At 52.1% G+C, this 17,991-nt stretch overlaps 1 protein-coding gene and 1 non-coding gene across 14 annotated transcripts in view; one reads left to right on the top strand and one right to left on the bottom strand.

The window, feature by feature from the left end:
• Positions 1-17,991, top strand: part of Kcnq2 (potassium voltage-gated channel subfamily Q member 2) — a 62,657-nt gene that overhangs the window by 18,851 nt on the left and 25,815 nt on the right. For 9 of the 13 annotated variants that reach the window (XM_008843272.2, XM_017800654.1, XM_017800652.1 and 6 more), the window contains exons 2-10: positions 2,269-2,359; positions 3,334-3,460; positions 3,791-3,966; positions 4,904-5,029; positions 8,814-8,924; positions 9,480-9,575; positions 13,540-13,634; positions 14,776-14,805; positions 17,722-17,790. In XM_008843272.2, the coding sequence (XP_008841494.1) occupies positions 2,269-2,359; positions 3,334-3,460; positions 3,791-3,966; positions 4,904-5,029; positions 8,814-8,924; positions 9,480-9,575; positions 13,540-13,634; positions 14,776-14,805; positions 17,722-17,790 (921 nt within the window). The remainder of the gene's footprint in view (positions 1-2,268; positions 2,360-3,333; positions 3,461-3,790; positions 3,967-4,903; positions 5,030-8,813; positions 8,925-9,479; positions 9,576-13,539; positions 13,635-14,775; positions 14,806-17,721; positions 17,791-17,991) is intronic. The other 4 variants (XM_008843269.2, XM_008843271.2, XM_008843267.2 and 1 more) reach the window with 1 other exon arrangement.
• Positions 7,280-7,411, bottom strand: LOC115072076. The gene has a single exon (XR_003851137.1). It is a non-coding gene; the product is annotated as a small nucleolar RNA SNORA69 (small nucleolar RNA).

Below are 17,991 nucleotides of genomic sequence, written 5' to 3'. Positions count from 1 at the left end.
GTACCCTCTCCTCTCAGGATGTGGAGCCCAGTTTTGGGGTCCTGCTTCTGCCGCCTGAGTGCTGGGACGATAGGTGTGCACTGCCATACCTTGTTTATGCTGTGCTGCGTGCCAAACCCAGGACTTTGTGTACCCAAGGCAAGCATTCCACCAGCTAAGCTACATCCCTAGCACTTTCATTGTGGTTTGTCTGAAGGGGAGGGGCCAGAACCAGGGTAAAAAGTAGCCACAGCATCATGGTAACAAGTGGGGAGCTCAGAGCAAGACCCACCCTGACCCTCAGCCATTCAGAGCCTGGAAAAGTCAGAGGTCTTTACTCTGCGGGGAACAGAAACCACATGCACTGTCTTCGGTCATGGGCTTTGTCGCCTGCAGCTGGATGTGGGCGCTCAACTGTGTGCCTTTTCTCTTCTCTGGCTGCTTGCTGCTGGTTTCCTCTGCGGTTTCACCTACAGGCTAGTTTCCTGGGCTGAAGCTCAGGTGGAGAGGGATGCCTCTGTCCTGGTGGTTTGAGCAAGGCACTGGCTTGTTGGTGCTGGCTGGCCAGGCTTTGACTTATGGACACTCCTGTACCCTGCAGTAGAAAGGACAGTTGGAAGGTAGGGTGTGTGCTGTGCAGGAGAGATGGCAAGTACATGTTCCCCACATTCTGACACAGTGGCTCAAACAAGAAGTGGGTGTATCTAGGCTGGGAGTGACCACCCCAAGGGGGTATGTGACAATGGGCATATCTGGGTTAGGCTGTGGATGACTGCTCCTGCGGGCCATGTGACAAGAGGGTGCCTCTGGACTGGGAGTGACCCCTCCAAGGGGGAATGTGCTCATGGCCAGCACCCTGTGCCTGCTGTAGAGTATGTCAGATAATGCGCAGAGGGGAGTGGTGGACTGGGGACAGTGGCCAAGACCACACACTAGGCTGGGAGGGAGATTTATGTGGAGAGAATCTGACCCCTGGAACCATCCAACATTCAGAGTTGTGGGCCATGGGGACAGGGGAGGACTCCGAGGCCCAGTAAGTGCACCTTGCTCCATGACTTTGCCCTCCATTCCTGGTTGTTTGAAGCCACACTTTGAGTGAGTGCTCTTGTGGCCCAGATGGACATAAAGTTCCTCTTGGCACCTTGTGGCCAAGCATGTTCCATACAGAGGACACGCTGACCACGTGTTGGACAGGTCTCTTTTGTGTGACAAATTGACATCTGCAGAAAAATCTGAACATCACTTGAGCTGCTGAAGAAGAGGGTCCCTAACACACACCTCATCTACTCCCGGGGGCTCATTAGTGTTGGAGTCTGCTTTAAAATTTTATTACATTTATTTATTTATCATTTGTTCTGTGTGTGTGTGTGTGTATGTACACTTGCTTGCACGCATGCATGCATGCATGATACAGTGCACATATGGAAGTCAGAGGACAGTTTGTGGGAGCCAGTTCTCTTCTACAATATTTGTCCTAGGGATTGAACTGAGGTCCTCAGGCCTGGCACCAAGTGCCTTTATCCACTGAACCATCTCGCAGACCCTAGAGTCTGCTTCTGGTGACTTAATTGTGGCCACTCAAGGCTTCCAGGGTGAAGTGTATTTGTGGTGGTCCTCAGTGGTAGGGTTCCTGTTGTGCTTTCTCCTGAGTACCTAGGCAACTCACTGTGCCCTTGTCAAAGGCCACAAGCTGTTTCCCATGTTAGAACCCCTAAAAGGGATGATACCATTTCAGTCATCTGGGGCATGGCAAGGGAGTAGGTGTCCAACTCGTCAGAGGAGGTCACATAACCATGAAAGAGGCCTTGTGGGCCAGGAGTCAGGTAAAAAAAGCAGAGGGAAATAATTACAGAAACCATAGGCTGATGAGCTGGAGCCCCTGCAACTTAGGAAAAATAGAAAAACTTTGGAGTTCCTGGAATCCAGGGCAAGGCCAGAAAGATGATGATCTGAGTTCTTATGGAGTACCAGATTTAGTAAGAAGAGAAGTTTTGTCCCTAAACCTAGGGAGGAAGCAGTTGCATGCCAGGGAAAAGCCTGAATGTTTGCCAAATGCCTTCTGTAAGGCAGTGCAGAATTAGATCTTTTTCTTGTTTTTGCAATAGTTGAGGCTATCAAAGGCCAAACCAGATAGACAAGGGTGGAGTCTGGTCAGCACCCTGTGTCACCGTGGAGTCCTGGGTGGCGGGAGTCAGGATGTAGACTGCTCTCCCTCTGCTGTTACAGGCAGGTGGTAGTGGCGAGGGTAGGGGAAGCCCATCCTAACCGCCTGTCTCCCATCTGCTTTAGGTTCCTCCTGGTCTTCTCCTGTCTTGTGCTCTCTGTGTTTTCCACCATCAAGGAGTATGAGAAGAGCTCGGAGGGAGCCCTCTACATCCTGGTGAGCCTCACATGCAGGCATGGCAGGGGGAGAGGCCTGGAGGCCAGGAAGGAGCCCTGTGGTGAGACCTCTGCAGTGCTGTTTGCCACAGCCCCCACTAGTTCTCTGTCCTCAACCCTGATTGTTTGAGAGAGCCAGGCCTCCTGTCTCCAGGGTCTCCTGCAGGGGGGTATCCCTTCTTGCATCCACAGCCCTCTTCTTCCTGGCACTGTGGGGTAGTCCTCGAGCCATTCCCCAGCCTCCTAGTCCCTAGTACTAGTGAGGTCCCTGTGTCTGACATCCCTTACCACCCCTCCTTTTTAGCCCTGCCAGTTTTCCCTGGAGTCTGAGTGCCTAGGTGCCCCCATTTGTTCCCCAGCAGACATGGGAGCAGGGGTGGGGGGCCATGATGCTTACTCACATCAACTCCTTGATGGGGCAGGGGTGGGCGTCATGGCAACGGGACTATAATTTCTGTGTTGCCATTGGTAACGGGATGGGGGTGCTGGCCCTTCAAGAAGAACGAGCCTACCAGATTGCTCTTCCACCCACCTTGCCCCACTGCCCTGGGGCTGCCTGCCTTCTGGAAGAATCTGCCCCCCTTTTGCTCTGGCTGATAACCCTCTCAGCCCTGCTGTGCTCAGTACACTAACACCAGAACCCCTCATCCCTTTCTCAAACAGGGCAGGTTCCCTCCAACTCAGAAGGGAAGTGGGAGAGATGGTTTCCCTATTGGTCTATAGGCCAGGACTTGCTCACAGCAGTAAGTCCCCCGGTGACATGAGACTCTGTGTCTAAAAAGGGCCCAATCCTTGTTGCCTGGCCAGTGTGAACTGGGGGCCCTGTGGGGCTGGAGCTAAGCCCACAGCTCTCCTTTCTAGCTTCTAAGTCCTTGGGCTCCATCCATCCCTAGACTGGAACTGCCCACATGGTATTTGCATGGCCCTCTGTAGATCTGGTGCTGCCCTCAACTGCCTTCTCTCCCTAACCCCCAGGAAATCGTGACCATTGTGGTGTTTGGTGTAGAATACTTTGTGCGGATCTGGGCTGCAGGCTGTTGCTGCCGGTACAGAGGCTGGAGGGGCCGGCTCAAGTTTGCCAGGAAGCCATTCTGTGTGATTGGTGAGGCTTGGTGGAAATGTCTACCGGAACTGGGCATGGGTTTGGGAGTTGCTTCTGTCTTGGACACATCAGGCTAAGTGAGAGGGAAGGACCCTCTGGATGTTTCTATTTACCACTGATTTGGAGTTGGAGCTCATGACTAATGGTGCCTAGATGTTGGGAGGGACAGGGTTCTGGGCAGTCTGTACTGGACTTCACAGGCAGGCATGGTGTACAATGAAACCACCATTTCCTGGCTTCACATGGCCTTGCATGTCTGTGGGGTCACTGGTCCCTCTTCTGGGAGCCCTGGGGAGAGGAGACCCTGTGAACTGTGCCTGTCTCTCACAGACATCATGGTGCTGATTGCCTCCATCGCTGTGCTGGCTGCTGGCTCCCAGGGCAATGTCTTTGCCACGTCTGCACTCCGGAGCTTGCGGTTCCTGCAGATCCTGAGGATGATACGCATGGACCGAAGGGGCGGCACCTGGAAGCTCCTGGGCTCAGTGGTCTATGCCCACAGCAAGGTAGGTAGGCCTAGCCAAGCCATGGGCTGCTTTCTATCCTGGCCCCAAGGTCCCAGACTGCTTTGAGCTGGACACATTTGAGGGCCTGGCAAAATATGAATGAGTCTCCTCTGGGTTTCTTGTCATGGCTGACAATCTTATCTATCTCCAGAAAGCTACTGTTTTCTTTTTGACAGTCTGAGCAACATTCTGTAGTTGGGCATTTCCTTTCCTGATTCTGAGGGCCTGGATCGATATACCTGCCCAGGGGTTGTTTAAGCTGCGGCTTGTGGTGGCTGCTGACCAGGGGACTCACAGGGTGGCTGTGGGCATATGTTCTGTATTAAGAGAGAGTGTCTAGTGGCTGAGACCTGATTTCTTCCAGGCTGTGTTGTGGGGCCTCTGGGCTCATTCACTCAAATGCTTTCCACCCCATTTTCCCACCTGCCTAGGCCCCTTTTTCATTGGTTGAGGTGACTTTGGGGGCAGATGTTGGGCCTGGGGCTGGGGTCTCTGAGGCCTGGTCCCTGTCTTCCTTGCTTATTGTGGATGTTGGGAATTGTGTATGTGCCTCTTGGGACCTGAACTGCCTCTTGGGGATGTCTCAATAGTATCCCAACAGTTCTGAGACTGTGGCTGCCGCCTATGGGGTATGTGTTCCCCCGCCCTGAGCAGGATGCTCCCTGGGCGACTAGCTGCTCTGCTCCCTTGTCTAAGGTAGCTGGTGAAGGAGTTGCTGTGGTCAGCACCATGCAGCCAACAGTCATCCCAGATTCTACAGGGCAAGCCCTGTGGCCTGCCTGGCCATTGTCCACTCCTGTTATACCCTTACCATTGTCAGGAGTGGAGTGCATCCCCCAAAGCCCTGGAGATGCCCATAGTCCAGGGCATAGCTCCTAGGCTGGATACTGGCCAGGTTGGCCTGAGTGGGACAATGACATGGTCTGCTGCCTTGCAGGAACTTGTGACCGCCTGGTACATCGGCTTCCTCTGCCTCATCCTGGCCTCATTTCTGGTGTACTTGGCAGAGAAGGGTGAGAATGACCATTTTGACACCTATGCGGATGCACTCTGGTGGGGCCTGGTAAGTCCTGGTCACTGGTTACTGTCCCTCCCTGGAAGAGACTGCCTTCTTGACATTCTCCTCCTGCTGCTATCCTGAGGATAGACCCTGCCCCTTGGGGCCTGGAGGGGAGAGCTAATTGTCTTTAGGTTGAGTTGAGTGGGCATGTCTCTTGGAGGCCACCTGGTGGCTGCCTGTGGACATAATGGCATGGGGATGGAACTGAGGCTGGTGTGGCCATGGTGTGTTGGCAGATGTGATGAGGAGATACTGGGCTCCTTTGTCCCCTTCACCTACTCCCATTCCCTGCTTGGCACTGGACTCGACCTGGATTGTGGAGAAGGACTGGGGTTAGGGCATAGAGGCTCTGAGAGCAGTGGTTGGGGCTGGGCCCATCTCAGGCCTCCCCATCTCAAGGGTATGACCCTCACAGCTTGGTAGCAGTGTGTGTGTGGGGCAGCACTGGTGGCACGGTGGCATTTCCAAGGCCAAATGCCACCATTCTAGGCCACTTGCTTCTGGCCTCCCACCCCCAGTCAGTCCTTCCCTTTGTTGTGAGGGACAGGGAGAATACAAAGGGGAACTGGGGAGAGGGTTTAGTAGACAAAGTACTTACTGTACATGCACTAGATCCCCAGTATCTATGTAAAATCTGGGCATGACAGCACACACGTCTGTAACCCCAGTGCTGGGGTTAGTGTGGAGACAAGCAGATCCTGGGGCTTGCAGGCCAGCCAGTCTAGGCAAAATGATAAGCTCCAGGTTCAGTGAGAGATCCTCTCTCACAAAACAAGGCAGGGAAGCAATAGCTGAAGATGCCAGAGTTGACTTCTAGCCTCTACATGCTCATGCACACATGATGTGCACACACACATACACAGAGTACAATGGGAAACCACAGCTTCTGACTCCCAGGGGCTTTTTAGGCTGTGCCATCCAGGGTGGTGTGTGGCCTGCTGAGAGTGGTCTCACTTCCAGTCCCTCCACCCCGACTGGTGCTGGCCAGGTACCTGAGCGTTCCCTGGCAGTTGCACCTGCAGATCCCCATGCTTGGCTCTGCTCAGAATACTCCAAGGATCCTCGCTCATCACACCTTCTGAGAAGAGCCTGTTGGATACCTTTAAGACTCCTTCTGGGAGTAGGGATGCGCATTGGGTCTCCAAGGCCTCTGTTTTCAGACCTTGCTTTCTGAAGACCACACTGGCCCTATAGGCCCACCCCAACTACATGGGAATGGGTTTCCATATGCCCCTCCTTTCCTGATGCCCTGGGTGCCCCATGCAGGTAGATGCTCGGGGCAGAGTTGATTTTCACTGGAGAGACCCTGAGGTGGTTAGTTGGTTAGGTGCTGTGCATGCAGAGCCACTGGGAGAGGATCAGGCAGCTTCCCCTGGAATGAAGCCATAGGGCAGTTTATTTGTAATCTTATTAATAGCCACAGGTCTGGAATCCTGTATCCTCCTGGAAAGAAGCAGGACCATTAGGCGTGAAAATGGTGTGAAGCTGGGCAGTGAACAGCAGTGGAGAGTGTGTAAGGGGCACAGGACCAGGGCCGAATAACTGGGCCGTCTGACTGTCTATGTGCTTCCAGGCTCTGCTGAGGGAGTCAGCTTAGTTCTCAGGGTCCCAAGTTGTGATCAGATGACTCAAGGGTCCTGTGAGGGTGACATGGCCCATTCTCTCCAGGATTTCATGGGCCATGAAACTTCAGAACTGAAGTAAAAATTTTATGTGTTGTTTCAAAGAAATTCTTATATATATTTAAAAATATCTGATTCCTAAAACCCAGCCCCTTGGGTCCTCTCCAGTTGTTCCTGTGGCCCAGCTCTCGAGCTTACTTTGGGATGATTTCCATGGTCCTGTACGATAGGCCTAAGGCTTCACTTTCTGATTTAGACTTTTGACACTGGTCCTTCACCTATGGTGCCCCCTTGGGGCTCACTGAAAGGCAGGTTCCATGGCTGCTAGAAAATCTGGGGTGGGATTTTGAGCCTGTGTGCCTGAAAGTGTTCCTTCTGGTCTGCTCAGTGCATAGCTGGGGAGGGGCCTTTCCACTTTCACACAAGCATCCCTGACAGTCCAGTTTTTCTACTACATGCACTGTTGGTGGTGGCACTAGACAAGGGCCTTCTGGGGTCTTTGGGCGTCCCTCAACTCTTCCTGGCTTCCAGACCTTCTGTCTTGAGCTACATCTCACTGTCCTTTCTCATCCCACCCTCTGCCTCCACTCTTCTGCCTTTCCTATCTTTTTTTGTTTTTGTTTTTGTTTTGAACTATCCATGTCAAGCTGTCATGATTTTACCCGGAGAAAGGCAAAATAAGAAACAATCAACATGGCTTTTCTTTCAGCAGGATAATGGCAGTACTCCCACAAAATGAAGCACTGTAATTGCAGCCTACTTTGCCTTTTCCTATCGTATAGTTGAGTTTTGGAGAGAGTGGCATAAATTAGCTGTTCATGCCTTTAAATACATGTTTATGATAAAACATGGGACCGGACACAGGCATGTGGTAGAATCTCAACCAGGGGAGGTTTGGTGATATAAATGAATCCCTTAGGCCTGGCTTGTTACCTGTGACCAGCTTCCTGCTGCCTTTCCCAGAACCTTCTATGCAGGTCCACATACATGCAGGTTGTGGTGGAGGTGCACTTACACACCATGATGCTTCTTGCCTGACTGTGGCTTTGTTGTGGGCAGACACAGCCAAACAATCTCCTCAGTGTACTAGGTGGCCTTTACTCCCTCTTCAAACTGTGTGAACCCTTCCTGTACCTGGGACAGACCCTAGGATGGGACTCCCTAGTCCCTGGTGAGAGGTGCCTAAGTTCCCTCCATCCCCACTAGGACAGCCATTCTGAGCTCACCCTTTTCTCTATTTGTATAAGGACTCAGCCCCATCTGGGCCTGTCATAGGCCCACCTCCTGGCTCCAACCATGGGGACCAACCTCCCACTGCTAGACAGAGGTGTGCTATGACACCTTCACTCTCACCTAACACTTCAGCTTTACCAGAGATACCTTGAAGCATGTTCCAAACCTGGCCCTTCTCAGTCTCAGCGTCATTGGGGTGACCTGGAGAACTGACCTGGCCCCCTCCCTGCCCACCTGAGAGAATCCTGAACAAAAGTTCCAGGGCACCAGGACAGCCTGCCCTCCACATGGGGTCAACTTCCTCATCACCACCTATCTGTCCCTTAGGTCACCTCCCATTTGCTACCACTGGCCTCCTCACTTCCTGGCCAGGCCTTCCATGGGACCATGCCTCCCTGGGCCCTGCTTTCTCTGGCCTCTGCTGACTCCTCACCCACCTTCTGTGGACTTTGGTGTTCTTACCCTTCCTTTGTTCTTGGCCCCTGGCTTATTGGGTACTTACCAGCTCACTGGCACCTCCTACCTCTGAGCATAGAGCAGGGACTAGACATGCCAGAAACTCACCTGGGTGGAAACCGTTCTCTTTGCTTGGTACCTGTGTGTGAGTTATGTGGTCCACCTCCAAAATGTGAGCCTTAGGAATGAGTCCCCTTCTAGCATGAAGAGAGATTGAAGGTTTGATGGGATTTCAGAATAAAGGGCAGTTCACGCTCACCCTAGCTTCATTTTGCACCCGCATGGGTGGTGTTGGACGGGTGGTCCCCCCATGTCTGTCTGGTCCAAGTCTGAGTGGCCACAAGCATTCAGTTGTCCCTAGAGGTGCAGCCAAGCCCCGTGGGTAGCCTCCAGGACTGAGCAGGGACATCTGGCCTGGGATTGTAGCCTTCTGTGGTAGCCTCTGCCAGCCTACTAAAGTGACCCCTGCCCCACAGATCACCCTTACGACCATTGGCTACGGGGACAAGTACCCTCAGACCTGGAATGGAAGGCTGTTGGCAGCGACATTCACCCTTATTGGCGTCTCGTTCTTCGCTCTTCCTGCAGTGAGTCCTGTGCCCTTTCTTGCCTTGGGGATGGGGGCAGGGTCTTAGAGGTGCCTCATAAGAGTCTTAACCACAGGCCACCTGGAAACTGTGGGTATCTGGGATGGGAGCAGGTCCTTGTAGGGTTCACAGCCCCTAGAGGCGCCCCATTCTGGACCAGAGTGAGGCTGTCCTGATGTAGATGCCTGTAGGCACACTCTTGATATCTGCAGGCTGTGGCTTCTGACATGATTCTTTTGGCACCTGTGATTTTCTCATCTGAACGACCCTGGACAGTGGGGTCCTCATTCATCCCATGCAGATGGTTGTCCTGACTGCTGCACTGGGCTTGGCAGAATGCAGCTGTCTGGGGCCACTGTGTGGACAGAGCAGGGAAGGAGGGCTCCCATCTGGGATCAGTGGGCACTACCTTCTGCTGGTCAGAGGTCCCCCATCCTGGTCTCTGGGTGATGAAGGACTGAGTTAGACAGGTGGTACCCATGAAGCCTAAGCATGCAGGCGATGGCAAGGAAGGGTACAGGTCCCAAGATATGGTCTGACCTTGGTGACTTGCAGGGCATTCTGGGGTCTGGCTTTGCCCTGAAAGTCCAAGAGCAGCATCGGCAGAAGCACTTTGAGAAGCGGAGGAACCCTGCAGCAGGCCTGATCCAGGTGAGCCTCTCTGTCCCTACTAGGGACCAACCCCTGTTCTGGTTCCATCTTGCATTGATGACGGTTGTGCCAGGCTTCTTCCTGTCTGTGAATGGGGCCATGGCCCTCGTTTCTCTGTGGGAACATATCAGGGAGACAAGGATATGTATGTCAGTGTGACTGAGGACACACTGCAGTGACTCATGGTGACAACATTGGGTGATCTTGTCCCCAGTGGGTACTTGGTCCAGGCCAGATTGTCCCAGGCATCATCCAGGTCACCCTCCAGTGTCCTGGAAGGTGATGCTTCATCATACTCATTCGTCAGCTGCAGAATTCACAGTTCAGAGAGGCTGACACTCTGGTAGCAAATGGTGTCTGAGCCGTGTCCATGCAACCCCAACCTCATCTGTGGACGCCTTGCCTTCCTGCCCTGAGCACAGGCAGTCCGTCCCACCATTCAAGAGCAGGTGGGGTGCAGAGGCCACCTGAACATGTGCAGAGGAGAGCAGAGATTCTTGATGGACCCTGGAGCTGACTGGGGTTTCCTGACAGCTGAATAGGGCCCTGATTCCTTCTTTCTTTTTTAAAGACATGGCTCTCATGGTCTTGACTTTGGGTCCAGCCTCCTTTTACTTATCTTTCACCACAAAACTCCACATGGCTATTGTTTTCTAATTGCAAAACATACAAAGATGACCAAAAGTGGCCATTTGAAAAGAAAATGACTGCAGTGGTACATACCATTCAGGAGGCAGAGGCAGGCAGATCTCTAAGTTAAAGGCTAGCCTGGTCTGCATAGCAAGTTCCAGGCCAGCTGGGGCTACAGGGAGACCTTGTCCAAACAAACAAGCAAACAGACAGACAACAGACAGACACATAAAGACAAACAAACAAAACAGAAGAAAAAATGACTGCATGTTCATGGGACCAAAGGTTTAGCAGGCGACAGCATAAAGCAAGAGCCATATAACAGCAGCCTGGGGGTCTGCCAGGGGCCAGAAGTGCCACCAAAGGGCAACATGTATGCTCTGCCCAGCTTCACCAGAGAGTGCCTCATTAGGACAGAGCAGCCGTTCTGCCTTGCCTGTAGTTTTCCCCACAGTGGATTTCAAGACTCTTAGAGCTTCAAGACATTTCTAGCCCATTTCTGATGCATGACTTCCAAGTAAAATTGCTGTGGAAGAGCAACTGATCAAAGTCTTTCCTCTGAGGGAAACTGACCTGCATGTAAGTTTGGAGGCCAAAGATTTGATTACTGGTGACCCCAACAGCTCTGCTGCAGGAGCAGAGGGGAGAAGACTGCTTTTGGAGAGGCCTATAATCTGGATGTGATTCTGGCTCCCAGGCAGGAAAAGGCCTGGAGGGGGAGCCTCAAAGGAGGCACCAAGGTCTTCTGTGCCCTCAAGCCATCTGTGTCCTGTGGAAGTTAGCCTGGCCAGCCTGGACCCCATGTTCCTATACTCTGAAAAGTGTAAGATGTTGAAAAAGGGTTTGGAGAGATGGATCAGCAGTTAAGAGCACTTGCTTCTCTTGCAGAGGATCTGCGTTCAGTTCCCAGCACCCACATGGTAATTCACAACCACTGTAACTCTAGTTTCAGGGAATCTGGTGCCCTCTTCTGGCCTCTGAGGGTATCGTGTGCAGTAATGCACTTAAATGCAGGTAAAACATTTATACACATTTAAAAAAAAAGATGTTGAAAGAGATTGATGGTAACAGAATTGGAAAAACACCTCATGTTCATGACTTGGAAGATTTAATCTTATTAAAATGTTCTTTCCAAAAATTGATCTGCAGGTTCAGTGCACTCATTATAAGTCCAATGCCGTTGGTTTTTGCAGAAATGGAAAAGCAGATCCTAGGATGTGTATGGAATTGCAATGGACTCTGAAGAACAAAAAAGCTGGGGGACTCACACTTAAAAAGTCACAGTAATCAAAACAGTGTAGTCCTTACATAAGGACAGACAAATAGACCAGTGAGGCAGACTGCACATGAGTTAGCCCATATGTCTGTGGTGAACTGATTTTAGATGAAGGCGCCAAACTGATCTAATGGAGAAAGAGTGGTTACATCATGTGATATGAGGACAACTGGAGATCTGCTTGTTGTGGCAGAGTTTCCAGACTGGCTTCAAACTCACGTGATCTTCATGCTTTGGCCTCCTGAGCTCCATATTACAGACATGTGCTACTATGCCCTATTTTGGGGATCTGTTTTTAAAAAGATACTGTTTGGTCAGACATGGTAATGCTCACCTGTAATCTTGTCACTCTGTAGGCTGAAGCAAGAGGATCTTGAGTTCGAGGCCAGCCTGGAGTACATAGTGAGATTCTGCCTTAAAAAAAAAAAAGTCCCTAGAAGTAAGCAAGCTGCACGGTTTTTATTTTTATAATAAAAAAATTAATGACACCAAAGCATAAGCAGCATCAAAAGGGAAATTGGAAACTTTTTAATCAGATTTAAAAACTTGTGCATCGCTGGGCGTGGTGGTGCACGCCTTTAATCCCAACACTTGGGAGGCAGAGACAGGCAGATCTCTGTGAGTTCAAGTCCAGCCTGGTCTCATAGTGAGTTCCAGGACAGCTGGGGCTACAGGGAGACCCTGTCTCAAAAAAAGACAAAAAAAAAAAACCAAAACAAAACAAAAACTTGTGCATCAAAGGACACTCGAGTAAAGAGACAACCCATGGAACAGGGGAAAAAATTGGAAATGATATCTATGGTACGGGTTTAGTGTCTAGACTATATAAAGAACGCTAACAACTCAACAACAAAAATATGAACAACCAGAGAGTTCTTGGACAAAAAGACTTGAATAGACATTTCTCCAAAGAGCATTGCGCCTGTGAAGAGACAGTCAGTGCCATTGTCATTAGAGAAATGAAGATCGAGCCATGAAACGCCACTTCAAAGACACACTGAGATGATTAAAGTGTAAAAAATGGGATGTGTTGATGGGAACATGGTGACACTGGACCCTCACATATTGCTGGAGGGATGTATGGTGCGGCCATGGCTCAGAAAGCAGCAAGTAGGGCCAGAATTAAGTAGTAGAGCTCTTGTCTAGTGTGTGTGAGGCTATGAGTTTCATCTCCAGCACCAAAAACAGAAAGGAAAAGCAACAGAAATGACACATGGAGTTGCCACCTCACCCACATGTCCATTCCAGAAACAGGTGCTCAAGTAAAATCTACATACCCATGTTCATAGAGCTCTGGGCACAACAGCCAAAACAGGACAGTCATGTGTTCATCAAATGTGACTCATCTGCATATCTGAGTATGAGGGAGGAGGATGGATCGTATTGCATCCTAGTGAGCTCTAAGGGCCTTACCCTCCATGTAGGAAGTCACACAGATAGTCCATGTAATCATGGGATTGCATGGATAGGAAATTTCCAAAGTAAGTAAATCCAGAAGCTGACACAGATTGGTACTGCCAGGGCCTTGGGGGAGGATAGAATGGAAGCGTCCGCTTTATCTGTGGGTGTGCCTTTCCAAGGGTAAGAAGCCATGGATAGATAGTGGCCACAGTTTCACAGTGCTATGTGTACTTTAAAGTGACCAAACCAGTGGAATTTATGTTGTATGTATTATGTTGCACACACAAGAGGGTTGAGAAGAACCCCGGGTCCAATGAGGAAGACTGGGTCTGGGCTACCACACCTGCAGGAAGGAGCCATGTCCTAGCCTTGCCCCCTCTTCCCACATCTCACAGGATTTGGGGTAAAATCCTGTTTGGATTGGGGAGGGCAACGAGGTCACCGTGGTGCCCACCTCACCCAGTGTCAAGAAAGAACAGAAGGAGAAGACCACCAAAGCCTGCTGCAGACTCATTGTGAGCCAGAGGCAGAGCATCTCCCCACCCCACCAGCTTCCGCAGGCATCACACTTGTCCCTTCTACAAGGGTGAATCGAGGTTGTGGGGTAAGGACAGGCACATGGCCCTGAAACCCCAGTCTTGCCTCTTCCTACTGCAGTCTGCCTGGAGATTCTATGCCACCAACCTCTCTCGCACCGACCTGCACTCCACATGGCAGTACTATGAACGCACGGTCACTGTCCCCATGTACAGGTACTGCACCAGCCCAGGCTCACCATTCTGCATGGTGGCTTTACCTTTTAATTTCCATGTGTTCTTTAAACCCCATTTCTTTTATTGATTTTTATTTCTTTTTCTTTAAAATGTATTTCCTCTACAAAGGATTCTGTCTGGTTTATTTCACAATATTGACTTTGTTTTGTTTTACAGTGTTGCAGGTTTTGTTCCTCAGCCTGTCCCTGTCCTTTGTTTTCCACCCCTCCCTGGGTTCATTGTGTTGTGGTCCCCACCCCAGACTGTCCCAAGATAAATCCTGGCCTTAGTGCTGGAGGGCTGTGTTCTCCAGCAAGGATGGGGTATCTGTGGGGGGCTAGGGAGTGACTCCCCCCCAGACTACAGTGAGGGTATAGAGCTAAGAAAACTGCATCATCCAGGGGGGCCCAGGCATCCCTAGCAAGACAGTATGGGACATTCCAGGAGACCCCAGAAAGGAGGCGGCTAGGGTGTGCCTCTCTGGAGGATACTAGGGGACAGTGCCAACTGGGCTGTGGTCTAACTGCTTAGAGGGCAGGGGGCAGCACTGACCCAGGAATTGTGTGCGTAAGGTTCTTGCTTAGATGAAGGTTTGAGGCAAGGGACTGAAGCCCAAGCATGGAGTTCACATGGCCTGATGCTGTAGGTCAGAGCTCCTTGGGGTGAGCATTGTGCTGTCCCTTTACTCTGCATTGAGAAGGGAGAGGCTAAACAGGGTCTTCCCAGCTTCATCACCTGTGTCAGAGAATTTCACCTGTTTCTGTCCAACTGAGCTGTCCCTAGGTGGCACAGCACAGAGCTCATGTGGGACCCCTGGAATGGGGGGGGTCATCTTAAGGGTCCCGACACAAAAGTGGTCAGCTAGACCAGAGGCCATTCCGTCTGCACTGGCCTTGCCAGTCCTTCCTCAGCACCTACCACAGGCCCCTCTAGAGCCCTGAGCCCCTGCTCGAGGCCCTGCCCCAGCTCCATGCTCCTTGCAGGGCATTGGGTTGGGACTGAGCCCTGGGTTAATTTTCTTTACTCCGTTGTTCCCCTATTCCTCAACGATTCTTCTTTTCATTTTCTTTCTCTTATCCTGTTCTTTTTAAATTTTTTTGGTTTTTTTTCCTTCTGTGTGTGTGTGTGAAACCCTTGAAAGCTCGCAAACTCAAACATATGGGGCCTCCAGGTAGGATATGCATGGGATAGAAGATGTGTGTGGTTATTGTCTGTCTGAGTCCAGGGTTGGGCAAGTCCTTGGGAACCCACAGTCCACCCTGGAACACCTGCCCCATGGTCCTCATGCTGCCATCATCAGACCCTGTCACCCTGTGACCCCTCCCTGCCTGGAGCTCCTGTGCCAACCTGTTGTTCCTCCCGGGCCAGTGCGAGCCTTTCTCGTTCCCTGACTCCTGCTTCCTCAGCTGCTGCTTTCCTGTCGCTGGATCCTTTGTTCTCAGTGTGTCTTGTTCCTTGGCCTGCTTCCTGCCTTGTCTTACAGCTGTGGTCTCCTACCCATGCCTCCACCCCACTCAATGGCCCAGCTCATGAGTAGAACAGTCACTGTGGGCACACTCACCATGAGGCTGAGGGATCTGTCTGGGACCAAGAGCAGATTCTAGACCAAAATCCTGCTCTGGCCACCTGCCCTGGGGTCTCCCTCCCTGGGTTCAAGTCCCCTTCCCCAGAGTCTACTACAGTGGAGAAAGCCTTCAGGCCCTGGGGACAGAGCTATGTGTTCTGGATGGCCACGCTCTCTCACTGTGTTTTGGGCCCATTCAAAAAAGTGGGAAATGTCTGCTTTGCTCAGGTGAGAGCAGCTGAGCCGATTCAAGGAGTTTTACTCCACAAGTGCAGAGCAAGACCCTCTACCCTGTGCAGGAATGGAGTCTGTGCTGAGTGGAAGCCCGCCTCTCAGCACAGTCTTACAGAGCAGGTCAGTCCCTCCTGGCCTAGTCCAGCAGCAGGCACAGATTCTTTTCCCAGGAGCTATGACCTGTCCACTGCCCTTCGAGGGGACTGACTTAGAGTATTAAGTACTTGACTCCCAAAATGAATGGGTTGTTGTGCTGGGCAGGTCCTTGGGCATCTCCTGCCCAGATCCTACAGGTACGGTGACCATGAGAGCAACATCTTAGTCCTAATGTCCAGCCTCCCCTGGGTCTCCCAGCTCCCTGGCAGGTTGAGGGCCAGTGTCCTCCCTGAGAGACTTCTCCTCCCCTCAGCCCATCTTTTCCAGGTAGCACTGCACCCAGAAAGAAAATGCCCTTCCACCCCCAACCTGGATGGATAGAGTTGTCCCCTGGGACCAACTGCATTGCAGATTAGTCCATACCGTCTCCTGGGGTTGCCCCTCCCCCCGTCCTTTGTGACTGTCCAGGGGTGACCAGCTGTGTGCACGGCCCCACTCCATGTGTCTGCCCCTGGTGGCTGCTCTGTGTGTCCTGGGCATGCGTCCAGTCTGTTTTGGAGGGCTGGTGTCACATGTCTCTAACATGCACCTGCCTGGGGGTGGTGGGAAGGTGAAGGAGAGGGTTGTGCCAGGGCCCCTGCTCCAGGCCCTGGAGCTGGGTGGAGGGTTGGTAGGGAGGCCCTCATGCATTAACTGGCTAACCTTGACTCCTAGGCTTTTGCCTGGCTTGGGGGAGGGGAGAGAGACAGGAAGGGGAGGGAGGCGCTCGCTGGACCACTCCCTCCCACCAGCATTTTTCAGACTTCCTCTAGGCCTGGCTCTCAGGCCCTGGCTGTGGAGTAAGGAAGAGCCAGGTGTAGCTATCCCTACCAGAGGCCTCGGTGGTTAGGGGTGTAGGATGGGTCTCTGGGTGGAGAAGCAAGACTAGAGTAAGGAGTGTGGCCAGTCTGCTAGTGAACTCAATGGTCCTTTTATGTTTGAGGTTGTGGGGAATCACTAAGTATTTGAATGGGGGGATAGCAAGGCTGCTGGCCAGGTTCGGAGGGTCTAGTGGGGTGGGACAGAGAGATGGTGAGAGTGTTGGGAGAATCCAGGTGAGGGGCAGAGGGGGAGACACAGGAAGGGACATTGACAGCAAGACGTGCCTGAGGCCACACACAGGGGAGGATTAAGTAGAGGCTGGGCTGGGAGGCAGCTAACTGCTACAGGACCCCAGGCACAGGGACCCAAGTTTTGTATTTTGCAGCTGACAGACAAGGTCAAGTCGAGGCTTGGGGTCTGGAGGGTCCTGGTGTGTAGTTGGGACTCTAGGAGGCTAGTGCTGAGAGAGACACAAGAAGTGCTGCTGAGTGGGCAGGGGCAGAGTCAGGGCAGGAGTGACAGGGCTCGAGGTCACAGGAGCCAGGGGACTGCTGTCTTCCAGACATTTCTCCTAAATGGAGTACATGGAGCAGCCACTGATCAGGAAGTAGCTGAAAGTGAGGGGCCCCATCACTGGGGAGGCTGCTGGCCTTTGGCCTATGGCCATGGCTATGGACTGACCAAATGCCAGGGCAGGTAGGTGAAGGCCAGGCATGGGGCTGTGAGTAAAGTGTGGCCAGGTCTAGGAAGAGGAACAGCTATGCTACCTACTTAGGGCCCTCAGGGCATCTGGACTTGATGAGGCCAGGGCCTGTCCCTCCGTTTTCCAGGCCAATCATCCTACAAACCTGGAAAACCCTGAACTTTTCTCTACCCTTTTCTGTGACCTTCCCCCGTACCACCCCAGCCTTGAGAGGTGAAAAGGCTTTCCAAGGGTCTTGAGGGTCTGGGGCCTTGAATATATTGGGGTGCTGTGTTTGCAGCCCCTCAGGGATTTCAGTGGTAGAGGAGTGGGAAAGAAGGAAGGTCAGGGGAGGCGGTGCCTTAGCTGAACTCTGCTCTCCTGACTCACTCCATGTTGAAGGGCTGGGATCTCATGGCCTGTTGTCCATGCTGGTCTCTTCCCACTTCCTGTGCCCAACTCCAGAAGCAGCATGAAAGTGAAGATGGCCCTGGAGCTTGGGAGCATTGAGCAGTGGGCCCCAGGTGTCCCACACATATGCTCTGGCATCTGCTGCCTGCTCATGCGGAGGGAGTGGATGCAGGTGAGCAGGGCTGAGTCTCAGCTCCTTTGGAGACTATGCTTACTCTCCTCTCTTTGTCTTGCCCCAGACTCATCCCACCTCTGAACCAGCTGGAGCTGCTGAGGAACCTCAAGAGCAAATCTGGACTCACCTTCAGGTCAGCACAGGGTCTGCCTGGCTGGGGCTGAAATATCATGGCTGTGTGGGCAGCCTGGGCTTCCCAGGGGGCCCCAGTGCCTTGGACAATGACAAGAAGTCCTGAGATATACTTGGCTACTGACCTTGGTGATGTGGGTGGCTTCTGCTTCGGATGGTTAGGTTGAGACTTTCATCCCTAGAGGAGTAGTTAGTAGAGGGA

Source organism: Nannospalax galili, unplaced genomic scaffold, assembly GCF_000622305.1.
Source record: "Nannospalax galili isolate Female #2095 unplaced genomic scaffold, S.galili_v1.0 scaffold160, whole genome shotgun sequence".
Lineage (NCBI taxonomy): Eukaryota > Metazoa > Chordata > Mammalia > Rodentia > Spalacidae > Nannospalax > Nannospalax galili.
The sequence above is the reverse complement of the archived record's forward strand: the minus strand, read 5'-3'. Positions and strand labels throughout refer to the sequence as shown.